General features: G+C 47.8%; 1 protein-coding gene across 1 annotated transcript; it reads right to left on the bottom strand.

Moving 5' to 3' along the window:
- Positions 1-7319: 7319 nt before the first annotated feature.
- Positions 7320-15139, bottom strand: LOC120946176 (uncharacterized PE-PGRS family protein PE_PGRS46-like). Its single transcript, XM_040360997.1, has 3 exons — positions 15070-15139; positions 8660-9295; positions 7320-8395 (listed from the first exon to the last, which is right to left on the bottom strand). The coding sequence occupies exons 1-3, from the start codon at positions 15137-15139 to the stop codon at positions 8028-8030; spliced, it is 1074 nt and encodes a 357-aa protein (XP_040216931.1). The 3' UTR covers positions 7320-8027.
- Positions 15140-16224: the final 1085 nt, after the last annotated feature.

Here is a 16224-nt window from a genome sequence, read left to right as displayed (position 1 = left end):
AGGCTCGGCTACTCTCGCGCTGACCTCCTGTACGTCCAGGACATCAGCGCGAGAGGCGGCGAAACTGCCCGAAGATACAGGAGTGTACTGCGCTCGGTATATGCCGGCGCAGTATTCAAATTCAGCGTGGGAAAGCGGGTATCGGCGTATACCGCGCACCCACGATTTTGCCCTGATTTTCAGGGCAAAATAGTGCGCGGTATGCGCCGATAAATACGGTAAGTAGCTGAAATCCATATACTATATCAGTGGTCTCCAAACTTTTCAAACAATGGGCCAGTTTATTGTCCTTCAGGCTTGAGGAGGGCCGGATTGTGGCCAATAGGGGCAGAAAATATTATTGGGTACGGCATGAGTGAGAATAAATATGGCCTTAGTTTTGGTGGTTAATAGGAGTACTGTCCCTATTAGGAGGAGGAATAGTATCCTCTCATTGGTATTGGTGGAAGAAATAGTGCTCCATTGTTGGTGTCAGTGTGAGGAATAGTGCCCCAAGGGCTGGATAAAGGCTACATCTTGCCCTCGGCCCGCAGTTTGGAGACCTCTGTACTATATGACCAAAAACTTGTTGGTACCTGACCCTCATGCCTCGCGCCTACACACCATAGGTTAAATAACCGATCGTGTCAGACCGCGGTGACGTAAAATGCAATGACGTGCTGAAAAAAATGAAGTTCAATGCTTCCAAGCATTGCGTTGACTTGATTCTGAGCATGCATGGATTTTTAACCGATGGTCGTGCCTACTAATGGTTTTGACCTATCGGTTAGGAATCCATCGGTTAAATTTAAAGCAAGTTGGCTTTTTTTAACCGATGGTTAAATAACCTATGGGGCCCACACACGATCGGTTTTGACCGATGAAAAGGGTACATCAGACCGTTGTCCTCTGGTTAACCTATCGTGTGTACGAGGCCTAAGAACACAGCCATGAATAAAGATTGGTACAAAAACATCCTCCGAGAGCAACTTCTCCCAACAATCCAAGAACAGTTTGGTGATGTAATGCCTTTCCCAGCATGATGGAGCGCCTTGCCATAAGGCTAAAGTGATAAACAAGTGGCTTGGGGAACAAAACATAAAATTTTTGGGTCCGTGGCCAGGAAACTCCCCAGACTTTGATCCCATTGAGAACTTGTGGTCAATCCTAAAGAGGTGAGTGAACAAAAAAATGCCACAAATTCTGTCAAACTCCAAGCATTGATTATCCAAGAATGGGCGGCCATCAGTCAGAATGTTGTGCCCAGCAGCTGATTGACAGCATGCCAGGGAGAATTACAGAGGTCTTGAAAAAGAAGGATCAACACTGCAAATATTGACTCTCTGCATAAACGTAACCACTTAACACCCGCCCGCTGTCAAATGACGGCGGGCGGAATGCTCTATTGTTCCGACAGGACTTCATATGACGTCCTGTCATTTAAAGCCTCTAGGGCGCGCGCACGCGCGGGCGCGGCGCGCGCACCCGTCGCGTCACTGGGAACACAGTGCGTGTGCCCCGTGGCCGCGATTGCTGCCCGGCACCCGCGATTGCTGCCCGGCACCCGCGATTGCCCAGTAACTGGGCAGGGACATGGAGCTCTGTGTGTAAACACAGAGCTCCACGTCCTGTCAGGGAGAGAGGAGACCGATCTGTGTCCCTTGTACATAGGGACACAGATATGTCACCTCCCCCAGTCACCCCCCTCCCCCTACAGTTAGAACACACCCAGGATACACATTTAACCCCTTCCCCGCCCCCTAGTGGTTAACCCCTTCCCTGCCAGTCACATTTATACAGTAATCAATGCATATTTATAGCACTGTTCACTGTATAAATGTGAATGGTCCCAATAATTTGTCAAAAGTGTCCGATGTGTCCGCTATAATGTCGCAGTCCCGGAAAAAAAACGCAGATAGCCGCCATTCCTAGTAAAAATAAAATTAAAAATAAATCATTATGTCCCCTATTTTGTAGGCAATATAAGTTTTGCGCAAACCAGGTTATTGCGATTTTTCCCCCCCAAAAATATGTAGAAGAATACGTATCGGCCTAAACTGAGAAAAAAATATATTTTTTTTTTAAAAATGTGATATTTATTATAGCAAAAAGTAAAAAATATTGTGTTTTTTTTCAAAATTGACGCTCTTTTTTTGTTTATTAAAATAAAAACCACACAGGCGATCAAATACCACCAAAAGAAAGATCAATTTGTGGGGAAAAAAAGGACGTCAATTTTGTTTGGGAGCCACGTCGCACGACCGCGCAATTGTCAGTTAAAGCGACGCTGAGCTTGTTTCACACAGGACTGATTGGCGTAAAATAAGCATGACTGGCGGCATGGCAACACAAAATGGAATGTAGGAGAATAACGCGTCAAGGTTAATCGTAAAAAAAAAAAAAAAAAACGTAGAAGGAAGCCATTCCAAATATATCGGGGGCTTGACAGCAAATTGGACCTCCCTGGTAGACATTCTGGACGAATCGCTTGATTGGCGCTAATTTAAGGGCAAAGTAATTTTTCAATGTTGTTCGGTGCCAGCCCCTCTTTAGTGCTGTGGAGCACAGTAAGGGTCCTTTTTTTTTTTCCAACAAAGGAGCACACAGGGGAAAGAAATAAAAATCATGCCCACTCCTTTCGGAGCAGAAGCCTATAGCACAGAATTGTGTGTGTGCGCATTTGTCAGCCAATTACTATCGCCTGAGCGCACGCAGGATTGAATAGGAGAGAACCAGCTGCATGTTGTGAATGAAGGAGGGGGGGGGGGATCTCTCCTGAGAGGGGGGGTAATAGCTCATGTTATTACAAACCAAAAAACAAGGAGACCTACAGAAATCGCTGAGACAGCCGTGCCCGAGAAAAAGAGAAAGATGATTAGCAGTGATGCAGATGATAAGGCAGGAAGGGAAATGCTTTATGAAATTCTAAAGAGTTTGTTGCGGCGCATCATAATGCTGCACGTTATTGGTGTTCTGTTGCAGCCTGTTAACTCTTCACTAGGACAAAGCCTTGCTGAGCGTTCTCGGCGCCGCTGGGTCACTTCCCAGGTGCCAGGGTCACCGGTTCCACTATACTATTTTCCAGAGCTTTTTTTCCTCAGAAAATAGGTGCAGGAACTCAACCACGACCCCTTTAAATTTCACAAACAGTAGAAGGGTCTTAAAGGGGCATTAAATTCCACGATTGCAATACATACAGAGTGTAGAGTTCATGGGGTTACACACAGAGTACAGAGCTGTCACTTGTAAACATAGAAACCAGACTTCTGTGTTTACAAGTGATTGTGGTGAGCAGGCGCCAAAGGGTCTGAGCCAGAGGTGGTGGAACTGAGTTCCCCCAAGTTCCCCCTGAAAAAAAGCCCTGCTATTTTCATATTTTTTCTATTTACCACTTTAATACCAGGCGCTTACACCCCCTTCCTGCCCAGGCCAATTTTCAGCTTTCAGCTGCGCGGTCATGCTACACTGTACCCAAACACATTTTTAATCATTTTGTTCCCACAAATAGAGCTTTCTTTTGGTGGTATTTGATCACTGATGGGGTTTTTATTTTTTGCGCACCAAATGAAAAAACGACCAACATTTTTGAAAAAAAAAAAGTTTTCTGTTATAAAATTTTGTAAATAAGCAAGTTTTCTCTTTCAATGACGGGCACTGGTATGGATGCACTGACAGGCACTGATGGGGTGGCACAAATGAGGTATCACTGATGACGTGGCACTGATGGGCACTCATAGGAGGCACTGATTGGCACTCATAGGCGGCAGTGATTGGCACTCATAGGCGGCAGTGATGGGCACCCATAGGTGGCACTGATGGGCACACATAGGCGGCACTGATGGGTAATTATAGGTGGCACTGATAGGCAGTACAGATGGGCACTGATAGGTAGCACTGATGACACTGATGGGTGGCATTGCAGGGCATCACTGATCTGGCATTATGTATGAATGGTGCCAGTCAGTGCCCATTTCTGGGCACCGATTGGCATATATTGAGCATGTGCATGTCCTCCTTGGTGGCCATGGGGGACGTACCTGGCCATCCACATGTTGGGGGTTCCCTGGTGGTCCTGGCGGCATTCCTGGTGGTCTAGTGCATACCTCCCAACTTTCTGAGATGGGAATGAGGGACACCTATCAGCAAAAGTATGCAGGCATAGGACACACACCTTGCCACGCCCCCTTAAAGGAGAATTGTACAAAAAAATAAGATTGGTTAAACCCACAAGTGCTTTTTTTACCACTACTATTTCTTTATATTGGCTTTTGGAATTTACAAATGCAGCAATGTAGAAATTGGATGAAAGGTTTAGCACTGGGAAACACTTTTTGATAGATAAAAAGTGAATTTTATATACATCTATATAGATCAGACCAAAATGAGGGACAAATGAGGAGAATGAGGGACAGAGGGACATTGCTCCAAATAAGGGACAGTCCCTCGAAATCAGGGGCAGTTGGGAGGTATGCTAGTGTGGGCATCCGCGTGGGGGAAGTCAAGATCCTCCACCCCCAAACTCGCTCATCCATGTCTTTATGGACCTTGCTTTGTGCCCTGGTCCAAATCATTTGGTGGAGGGGGGATTATGGTGTGGGGTTGGACTTGGCCCCTTAGTTCCAGTGAAGGGAACTCTTAAGGCGTCAGAATACCAAGACATTTTGGACAATTTCATGCTCCCAACTTTGTGGGAACAGTTTGGGGATGGTCCCTTCCTGTTCCAACATGACTGTGCACCAGGGCACAAAGCAAGGTCCCTAAAGACACGACTGAGCGAGTTTGGGGTTGAGGAACTTGACTGACCTGCTGTTATAGCTGCAAAGGGTGGGCCAACTCAATATTGAACCCTACGGACGCAGACTGGTATGCCATTAAAGTTCATGTGTGTGAGAAGGCAAGCGTCCCAATACTTTTGACAATATAGTGGTAAACGTACATAAAAGGAAAAGCACATCAAAGGAAAAAAATTGTGTCTAACAAGACACAGACAAGAAGCAAGGCAAATGCAAAAAAGAAAATTCAAAAACACACACATATATATATATATATAAAAAAAAAAAAGGGAAGGATCCCGCCCCCTTTTTTTATTTATATATAAAATATAATAACCCAAAAAATAGCGATTTAATATCTAAAAAGTATATTAGATGCAAAAAATATAAAAAATAAAAATAATGAATGTATTCCCTATAAGTCTGCACTTAGATGTGATAAATCGTTAGAAAGGTTTAGATAAGTACGTGTTTAGATAAAAGTGGACGTTAAGTTTTAATAATTTGAATACTGGTGAGCGCCGGCCATCTGAATAACGGCAGCTAACGGCAGCTAGTTGGCTTTGGAAGTGCCTATCAGAGCCAGCGCCTCTGATAGGCTTTCCGATTACAGTCTGAGGGGTGTAATCGGCTTCCAAATAGTTAACCAGGGGAACGCACGGGGGGCGCATTCCCTGGCTAACACTGACAGGCGTCTCAGCCAATCAGGTTCACTGGTTCTGGTTACCGGTTACCTGATTGGCTGAAGCGTCATCGAGGGCAGGAGAAGATGATGGCTGACCCCAGAAAGGTAAGTGCTGGGCGGGGGGGGGGGGGGCAATCTGGCAGCATTTACAGGGCACAGCGGCTACAATTGATGGGCACAGTGGTGACAATTGATGGGCACAGTGGTGACAATTGATGGCACAGTGGTGACAATTGATGGCACAGTGGTAACAATTGATGGCACAGTGGCTGCATTTGATGGCACAGTGGTGACAATTAATGGGCACAGTGGCGACAATTGATGGCACAGTGGCTGTGTTTGATGGCATGGCACAGTGGTGACAATTGTTGGGCACAGTGGCGATAAATGATGGCACAGTGGCTGCGTTTGATGGCATGGCACAGTGGTGACAATTGATGGGCACAGTGGCGATAAATGATGGCACAGTGGCTGCATTTGATGGAATGGCACAGTGGCTGCATTTAATGGCATGGCACAGTGGCGAGAATTGATGGCACAGTGGCGAGAATTGATGGCATGGCACAGTGGCGAGAATTGATGGCACAGTGGCGACAATTGATGGCATGGCACAGTGGCTGCATTTGATGGGCACAGTGAGGCTGCAATTTTTTTTTTTTTCGTTTGTTTGCACCCCCCAAAAAATTTGGAGCACCAGCTGCCAACTGATGCATACCAAGTTCACAGCCAACGCCCCTTCGGACCAAAATCCACGGAAAGTCAGATGGAAGTCTGATCGTGTGTATGAGGATATACTCATAATAATGGGTAACATCCCATATAAAGTTGAATCTGTCTGAATGAGTGATAGAATCCAGCATGGCAAAGGTGTGCAGACTACGGGTGTATATGCGGTAATTCTTCGATAGGTAAAGCAGATAATTCACTTCCTCTAATTGTTTGGTCGGAGTTGCTCTTTAAAAGGAATAAAGGCCCAGTGTGGTCAGTACAAGGGTGTTGGCATTATGCTAGACTACTCGTAAAATTGGGAGATTGTGTGTGACTTCTGTTATGATGGTTATAAATACAAAAGATGAAGACTGTTCCGGGGTTTCCTCTCTCCGTCTGATGATTTTATATTGCCATTTTATAGCTCCCGATGGCCTCATCTCCCGCTCAGCTGTTTTCCTGATACACCATGGCTATAAATATATTTGCCGTTTAACTCGCGACAGCTTTCCAGCTACGCCATAGCCAAGAGTCAGTGAAAGCCTTGAGCCTCATTTACACGGGCATTGAAAATAGTCGACTAGATCACACACCTGTAAAGATTCATAAGATGTTCCCACAATGTCTGAACCTTTGCTGGAGGTGTGGAGAGGAGACAGGTTCTCTTCTCCATATTTTCTGGTCCTGCCATTTACTAGTGTAAATCACATCACATGTCGGCCTGCACTGACATGTGATGATGATGGCTGGGTAAGTAATATATCTGTCCCCGCTCCTCCAAGGCCATCGCTATTTGGGGATGTACCTGTCCCCGCTCCTTCAAGGCCATCGCTATTTGGGGATGTACCTGTCCCCGCTCCTCCAAGGCCATCGCTATTTGGGGATGTACCTGTCCCCGCTCCTTCATGGCCACCCCTATTTGGGGATGTACCTGTTCCCGCTCCTCCAAGGCCATCGCTATTTGGGGATGTACCTGTCCCCGCTCCTCCAAGGCCATCGCTATTTGGGGATGTACCTGTCCCCGCTCCTTCAAGGCCACCCCTATTTGGGGATGTACCTGTCCCCGCTCCTCCAAGGCCATCGATTTTTGGGAATGTACCTGTCCCCACTCCTCCAAGGCCATTGCAATTTGTGAATGTACCTGTTCCCACTCCTCCAAGGCCATCGCTATTTGGGGATGTACCTGTCCCCACTCCTCCAAGGCCATCGCTATTTGTGAATGTACCTGTCCCTCCAAGGCCATCGCTATTTGGGGATGTACCTGTCCCCACTCCCTCAAGGCCATCGCTATTTGGGGATGTAACTGTCCCCGCTCCTCCAAGGTCATCGCTATTTGGGGATGTACCTGTCCCCACTCCTCCAAGGCCATCGCTATTTGTGAATGTACCTGTACCTCCAAGGCCATCGCTATTTGGGGATGTACCTGTCCCCACTCCCTCAAGGCCATCGCTTTTTGGGGATGTACCTGTCCCCACTCCTCCAAGGCCATCGCTATTTGTGAATGTACCTGTACCTCCAAGGCCATCGCTATTTGGGGATGTACCTGTCCCCACTCCCTCAAGGCCATCGCTATTTGGGGATGTACCTGTCCCCACTCCTCCAAGACCATCGCTATTTGGGGATGTACCTGTCCCCGCTCCTCCAAGGCCATCGCTATTTGGGGATGTACCTGTCCCCACTCCCTCAAGGCCATCGCTTTTTGGGGATGTAACTGTCCCCGCTCCTCCAAGGCCATCGCTATTTGGGGATGTAACTGTCCCCACTCCTCAAAGGCCATCGCTATTTGGGGATGTACCTGTCCCTCCAAGGCCATCGCTATTTGGGGATGTACCTGTCCCCAATCCTCCAAGGCCATCGCTATTTGTGGATGTACCTGTCCCCGCTCATCCAAGGCTTTTGCTATTTGGGGATGTACCTGTCCCTGCTCCTCCAAGGCCATCACTATTTGGGGATGTACCTGTCCCCGCTCCTCCAAGGCCATCGCTATTTGGGGATGTACCTGTCCCCGCTCCTCCAAGGTCATCGCTTTTTGGGGATGTACCTGTGCCAGCTCCTCCAAGGCCATCGCTATTTGGGGATGTAACTGTCCCCACTCCTCCAAGGCCATCGCTATTTGGGGATGTACCTGTCCCCACTCCTCTATGGCCATCGCTATTTGGGGATGTAACTGTCCCCACTCCTCCAAGGCCATCGCTATTTGGGGATGTACCTGTCCCCACTCCTCCAAGGCCATCGCTATTTGTGAATGTACCTGTCCCTCCAAGGCCATCGCTATTTGTGGATGTACCTGTCCCTCCAAGGCCATCGCTATTTGTGGATGTACCTGTCCCTCCAAGGCCATCGCTATTTGTGGATGTACCTGTCCCTCCAAGGCCATCGCTATTTGGGGATGTACCTGTCCCCACTCCCTCAAGGCCATCGCTATTTGGGGATGTAACTGTCCCCACTCCTCCAAGGCCATCGCTATTTGTGGATGTACCCATCCCTCCAAGGCCATCGCTATTTGTGGATGTACCTGTCCCTCCAAGGCCATCGCTATTTGGGGATGTACCTGTCCCTCCAAGGCCATCGCTATTTGGGGATGTACCTGTCCCCACTCCCTCAAGGCCATCGCTATTTGGGGATGTAACTGTCCCCGCTCCTCCAAGGCCATCGCTATTTGTGGATGTACCTGTCCCTCCAAGGCCATCGTTATTTGTGGATGTACCTGTCCCCGCTCCTCCAAGGCCATCGCTATTTGTGGATGTACCTGTCCCTCCAAGGCCATCGCTATTTGGGGATGTACCTGTCCCCACTCCTCCAAGGCCATCGATATTTGGGAATGTACCTGTCCCTCCAAGGCCATCGCTATTTGGGGATGTACCTGTCCCCGCTCCTCCAAGGCCATCGCTATTTGGGGATGAAACTGTCCCCACTCCTCCAAGGCCATCGCTATTTGGGGATGTACCTGTCCCCACTCCTCCAAGGCCATCGCTATTTGGGGATGTACCTGTCCCCACTCCTCCAAGGCCATCGCTATTTGGGGATGAAACTGTCCCCACTCCTCCAAGGCCATCGCTATTTGGGAATGTACCTCTACATCTACTACAATCTTCTGTCCATCTACAATCTACTGTATTACATGTACAGCTATCCTTTAAATATGTAAAACCTAAATTACATTAAATTTGCTAAAGAACTGTGTATCATAAACAATTAACAATTTTAAGTACAAATCTTTTATCTTTTCATCTACTGTTGCAGATCAGTGCTGTCAATAATTCAAATAGAAGTAGAAGAGCGATAGTAAAATGGCTGCCAGGATGACATCACCATCTATTGACTTAGCTGGAGATCACAGTGAGGCCAAATGTTTTATCTCCTCCATTGGCAGGCTCTCATCATGGCGTTTAACATAAAGGTTGACTCATTTCACAGCGCCTGGTTCTGGATGCCAGTGCAGCTGTGTTGTTGTTTTGTGGAGCAGGAGAACGCCGATCCATGTTAATGAAGGAAATTTACATTTTAACCACTGCGATGAATACATTTCACAGCTTGAAATGGGTTTGTATCGGGAGAGTGGCGACAAAGGCATGCTCTGATGGAAGGCAGTACAGGCTAGCTTTCTGTGCCACGCGGGTGAGATGCGATGACACCGGGGGTGGGCCAGAGACTAGTTTTGGCCGTAATGATTGGAAATGCAACTTTATACTATGCTTTATATATATATTTAAAAACGCCAATTAATGTAAATGAGAAGAACCAGACCAGAGAGGCATCCCTTTGGCGCAGTTGGCCAGCTTGAACACATATTGCAATATATGCCAACTAAGAATCCCCTCTTTATAAGCAAGAGTTTGCTATAGGAAAGGGTTAAAAAGTGGCGACACCTCTTTGGTTTCTCATGTGTTGTATATATGAAGCTATTTGGACCTGAGCACTCAATTCTCCTTGTAGGTTGGTAACTATAAAGGGACGGAATGCCTGAAGTTACTACCGTATTTTCCGGCGTATAAGCCGACCTTTTGGATGCAAAAAAATGCATCCAAAGTCGGGGGTCGTCTTATACGCCTGATCTGTCTCCGTCAGGCTGCGGACATCCATTGTTTCAGGCTGCGGGCATCCATGATTTAAAAGCCGCACCTCCTCCTCAGACTGTTCCGTGATAGGCGGAACACTCATTTTCCCAGCAGGGCCTCTGTTCAGTGTTCCGCCTATCACGGATGCCTTCTCATCCTCGGACGAGAGGACGTCTGTGATAGGCGGAACACTGAACAGAGGCCCCGCTGGGAAATTTAGTGTTCCGCCTATCACGGAACAGTTTGAGGAGGAGGCGCGGCTTTTGAATCATGGATGCCCGCAGCCTGAAACATGGATGTCCGCAGCAAAACAATAAGGTAGGGAGATCGTCTTGGCCGGCACAGTAGAGGCATGTGATGGACAGTGGAGGCATGGAATGGCACAGTGGGGGCATGGAATGGCACAGTGGAGGCATGGAATGGCACAATGGAGGCATGGAATGGCACAATGGAGGCATGGAATGGCACAGTGGAGGCATGGAATGGCACAGTGGAGGCATGGAATGGCACAATGGAGGCATGGAATGGCACAGTGGAGGCATGGAATGGCACAGTGGGGGCATGGAATAGAATGGCACAGTGAGGCATGTAATGGAATGTAATGGCACAGTGAGATTTGAAAAATGCCTGTTCCTGTCAGCGGTTGTTCTGGCTACCCCTCAGCTTCCAGACAGACTAGTAGGAAGGGGGTAGTCTTATACGGCGAGTATATCCCAAAACCAACATTTTTTCTGGAAAAATAGGGGGTCGTCTTATACGCCGGCAAATACGGTATATTACTTTCTATGAGTCAGAGGCATAACTAGTACCTTCAGGGCCCCAGTGCAAGAAACCATGAAAAAGGGCCCCCTGACCGCTGGAGCCCCTTTCTCTGGTCCTGTGGCCCTTCCCTCCGAGCCTGGGGCCCTTCCCTCCGAGCCTGGGGCCCTTTATAAGCCCTGGTTCTCACTAAGGATGAGCTCTGGTGTGTTCGCACAGCCCGCGTGCAGAGCCTACCAGGAAGTCGGTACTGCGCTAATCACAGGCAGTGAGAAATTGTCCCGATGCGCGGCTGCAGAGCATCGGGGAATGTCTCACTGTCTGTGATTAGCGCAGCGCAGTGCAGACTTCCTGGCGGGCTCTGCACATGGGCTGTGTGAACACGTCGGAGCTCATCCCTGGTTCTCACTGTTGCAATTTATAGTATCATGTGTCTTCAGACATCCCAACCTGCAAAAACTAATTTCAGGGAGGTGGCACTCCGCGCGGCTGACCAGCCCCCCCCCCCCCCCCCGGCAACATATCTTTTAAATCACCTTTTCAATATTTTTTTCACAGTGCTTCTGGGGAAGGGGTGGGTGGTATGTGGCAGTGGACAGTGTCAGGTCTTTTTTTTTTTTTTTTTTTAATAATAGATTTTTTTACAATTTTTTTTTTTTGTTCACAATGCTTTTTGGGGGGAGGGGGTTGGGACAGTGGACAGTGTTGGTAGGGCAGGGGAGAGTGGTGTCAGTTTTTAAATTTTTTTACACTTTTACATTTTTTTACAATTTTTTATTTTTATTTTATGGGGGGCTTTGGTGAGATGTCAGGGGTCTTGTAAGTATTGTAAGTCTGGGAGGAGGCGAGTGTACTAGCAGATTTAGATACGCTAACAAATTGAAGCCAAACCTCAACTCACATTTTATCAGCAGTTCATCGTGCTTCCAGCCCAAAGTGTTTTAACTTTTGCTACAGCACATAGCAAAAAAAAAAAAACGAAAACAGCAACATCATTATTATTTGACGGCAGGCTGTCAATCAAGCAGGCTGGTGGATTCCGACAATATTGCCGGTTTGGCCTAACTTCTCTTAAAAGAAAATGTAGAAACTTTGATGTGCTCACAGTCTGGACACTTAGAGGTTGTGGTTACGTTACATACTAAGGCCCAGATTCTCAAAGGACTTACGACGGCGCAGCGCCATGTACGCCGTCGTAAGTCCTAATCTGGGCCGTCGTATCTATGCGACTGATTCTTAGAATCAGTTCCGCATAGATATCCATTAGATCCGACAGGCTTAAGTCTCTTACACCGTCGGATCGTAACTGCAATTTTTGTTTTCCCCGCTAGGTGGCGCTTCCGTAGATTTCCACGTTGAGTATGCAAATTAGCTAGATACGCAAATTCCCGAACGTACGCGCGGCCGACGCAGTAAAGTTACGACGTTTACGTTAGGCTTTTCCCGGCGTAAAGTTGCCCCTGCTATATGAGGCGCAGCCAATGTTAAAGTGGAGGTTCACCCTATAAAAAACTTCTAACACTGCATCCAGCCCAGTCCTGCCTATAAAATAACACTGACCTTTTTTTTTTTCCCCCGTAGATAGTGTGTAGCCGTGGACTTCACCGCGGCTTCCGGGTAGGTTATCCCGCGGGAGTGGGCATTCCTAAAGACATGCCAATTGATTGACATGCTAGACGACGGCGCACACAGTGCGTCACGACTTCCCGAAGGAAGCTCGGGTCGGCTCGGCTCTATTCGTGCAGGCGCCGAATAGAGCCGAGCCGACCCGAGCTTCCTTCGGGAAGTCGTGACGCTCTGTGTGCGCCGTCGTCTAGCATGTCAATCAATTGGCATGTCTTTAGGAACGCCCACTCCCGCGGGATAACCTACCCGGAAGCCGCGGTGAAGTCCACGGCTACACACTATCTACGGGGGAAAAAAAAAAAGGTCAGTGTTATTTTATAGGCAGGACTGGGCTGGATGCAGTGTTAGAAGTTTTTTATAGGGTGAACCTCCCCTTTTAGTATGGATGTCGTTCCCGCGTCGAAAATGTAAAAAGTTACGTCGTTTGCGTAAGTCGTCCGTGAATGGGGCTGGACGTCATATACGTTCAGGTCTAAACCAATGACGTCCTTGCGACGTCATTTGGAGCAATGCACACTGGGATATTTTAGGGACGGCGCATGCGCAGTTCGTTCGGCGCGGGGACGCTCTTCATTTAAATGAAACACGCCCCCTACCCGCCGAATTTGAATTCCGCCGGGTGTGTTTTACGCTACGCCGCCGCAACTTTACAGGCAAGTGCTTTGTGAATAAAGCACTTGCCTGAAAAACTTGCGGCGGCGTAACGTAAATGACATACGTTACGCCGCCGCAGTGATACGCACGATGTACCAGAATCTGGCCCCAAAGCTTTACAAAGCCATAGTTCATAACAGTCAAATTTTATTCATTAAAGAGACAAAATTTCAGTGTCGCTTCAGTGTTACATGTATAAAAATGATTTACACTGCACTTTTTTTTTTTTTTGCTTTGTTAACAAGTTGGATACAGTTGCAGAAATCTCCGTAACCTGGCAGGGCATTATACGATGCACACCAGAAAGAACAGGCCAAATCTTTTTTATTTCTTCTAGGGATACCAGTGATGAAATCCCCTCTATACAGCTATAGGCTCTTGCTCATTTCACTACAGGTGTAGAGGAGGGGGTCTCGCTTCTCCTGCTGCTTTCTCAGTAACGTGATAAAAAATAACCCAACAGGAAGAGCAGGACCCCCCCATAGAAGCTGTCAGGTGGGCGGAGCTGGGAACACCGTGGTGGAGATTTTTCACTGCCAGGGGTCCTTAAAAATATGATCAGTTTATATATACGGTGGAACCTTGGTTTACGAGTAACGCGGCTAACGATTATTTTGATTAACGAGCAACTTTAAAATTCTGATTTGGTTTGCAAGTGTTGTCTCGCCAAAGGAGCAGAATTCAATGGGGTGTGCAGTACCGTATTTGGCCAGAGGTGCGGGAGCACCGGTTCAAACCATTTTTAAATACTCTAAATACTCCATTCCCTAGTTTTTCCGAGGCTTTCCAAGATCAGCCGAGCTGTCCCCAAGTATTTCCGAGGCCCCCCCCCACCTCTGGCCACATGCGGTATTGCATGCCATAGAAGTCAATGCAGAACAAATTGGCCCAGATTCACAAAGCACTTACGCCGACGTATAAGACGTTACGCTGACGTAAGTGCAAATGTGCGCCGGCGTATGTGTGCGCCAGACCCACAAACTAATATAGGCCTAAAAACAGGCTACACCCCGCCGACGTAGCTTGCACACGCCGGCGTAGGGTGGATGCAGATTTAGGCTGGACGCATGGGGCTGCTCCCATTGATTAGCCATTCAAACATGCAAATGAGTGAAATATGCCGATTCACGAACGTGCGTGTGCCCGGCGCATGCTACGCAGGATGCGCGTAAGTTATACGTCCGGCGTAAAGTTATTCCCCATAAAGGAGGTGCAACCCGGCAACAGACATGCACAGGTCTGCACCAGGGAACCCAAGCCAGCGTATTGTGCGTTGGACGTGTGTCTGGCTGGGCGTACGTTATGTTCACGGCGTACGCAGTGATCCGGCGTAGCTTAGGCAGTTGTGAGCAGGCGCGGCGCATGCGCAGTTCGTGATACGTACCTGTCTGGCGCTTGTCCCATAATTTGCATGGGGTAACGCCACATTTGCATGGGTTCACGCCCACTTCAACCTACGCCGGCATGCGACTTTGAAACCCACGCCATGCTGGCGCAGCGTTGGGAGCACTGGCTTACTGAATGCAATGCTTGCCTCTCTGCGCTGCGTTGGAGTAGCGTACAGTGCTCGCTCTACGGCGGCGTAATGTGCGCCTTGCTCTCTGTGAATCTGGGCTATTATCTTCCTTTCCATTTACTTCTATGGGGAAACTCGATTTGATATGCGAGTGCTTTGGATTACAAGCATTCTCCTGGAACGGATTATGCTCGTAATCCAAGGTTCCAATGTATATATATATATATATATATATATTAAAAAAAAACATATTATCTGTATACATGGCATTGATCTGATATGTACATATCAAAACAGTGTGGCTTATACTACCTGTTTGATCTGTATTTCTATGGTAAGTGCCAATGGGCATCAGATTAAGAAACAAGCCAGATGCAGCCATACGAAAGCATGCGTTTAAGGTAAGTGGCTTGCTTTTGAGACGCACTGTTTTCCCACCAAAAAGGAACAGAGGTAAAAAGTAGTAAAATGCATTTACACAATAAACGCCACTCCATGTGATCCAATTAAAAAACTCCTATCGGAAAATCCGATCGTCTGTAGCAATTCCGACGCATGCTCGGAATCATTTAGGTAGATTCACAAAGAGTTAGGCCGGCTTATCGGTAGATAAGCCGGCCTAACTCTGAATCTACGCCGCCGTATGTTTAAGCCGTTCTATCTTAGCTTGCAATTTTTTGGATGGCTGCTAGGTGGCGCTTCCATTGCGGCCGGCGTAGATTATGTAAATTAGCTTTTACGCCGATTCCCGAACGTACGCGAGCCTGCCGCAGTCGATTAACGTCGTTTCCGTAAGGCCTTAGGCGGCCTAAAGTTATTCCACCTATGAGGTGGAATAACAATGTTAAAGTATGGCCGCCGTTCCTGCCGCGAGGTTCGAATTTTTTACGTCATTTGCGTAAGTCGTCCGCGAATCGGGAGTTACGTCGTTTACGTCCACGTCAAAATCAATAGGCCCGTACGGCGTACTTAGCCGCAATGCGCACTGGGAAATGTAGTCGCCCGGCACATGCGCAGTAGCAAAAAACGGCGAAAAACGTGAGGTCAAGCCTCATTTCCATACAACACGCCCCCCTCCAAGTCATTTGAATTAGGCGCCCTTACGCCCGCTTGTTTTCGGCTACGTCGCCGTAGATTAGCAGGTAAATTGATTGAAAATCACTACTAGCCTAGGTAATTTACGGCGGCGTAGCCTAAAAACACTAAGCTACGCCGCCCTAAATTGAATCCAATCTACCTGAATCTACCTAATTGAACTTAATTTTCTCGGCTCGTCGTAGTGTTGTACGTCACCGGGTTCTTGGCGGTCGAAAGTTCCGAGAACTTTTGTGTGACCGTGTATGCAAGCCAAGCTTAAGAGGAATTCCGTTGGAAAAACCATCGAACTTTTTTCCGACAGGAAAATCCGATCGTGTGTATGCGGCATTAGGCTTAATTCACACCGCTGCATTTTTAGTGCTTTTTGCA

This window comes from Rana temporaria, chromosome 7 (genome assembly GCF_905171775.1).
Source record: "Rana temporaria chromosome 7, aRanTem1.1, whole genome shotgun sequence".
NCBI classification, from domain to species: Eukaryota; Metazoa; Chordata; class Amphibia; order Anura; family Ranidae; genus Rana; species Rana temporaria.
The sequence above is the reverse complement of the archived record's forward strand: the minus strand, read 5'-3'. Positions and strand labels throughout refer to the sequence as shown.

Bases quoted from the DNA above. Each gene is read 5' to 3' on its own strand.
- LOC120946176 (XM_040360997.1), bottom strand. From the start codon at position 15,139: ATGGCTGCATCTGGCTTGTTTCTTAATCTGATGCCCATTGGCACTTAC. The intron at 9,296-15,069 runs GTAGTATAAGCC...AATGTAATTTAG, and splicing joins TAGAAATACAGATCAAACAG to GTTTTACATATTTAAAGGAT. The intron at 8,396-8,659 runs GTACATCCACAA...TTGGAGGGACAG, and splicing joins CGATGGCCTTGGAGGGACAG to GTACATTCACAAATAGCGAT.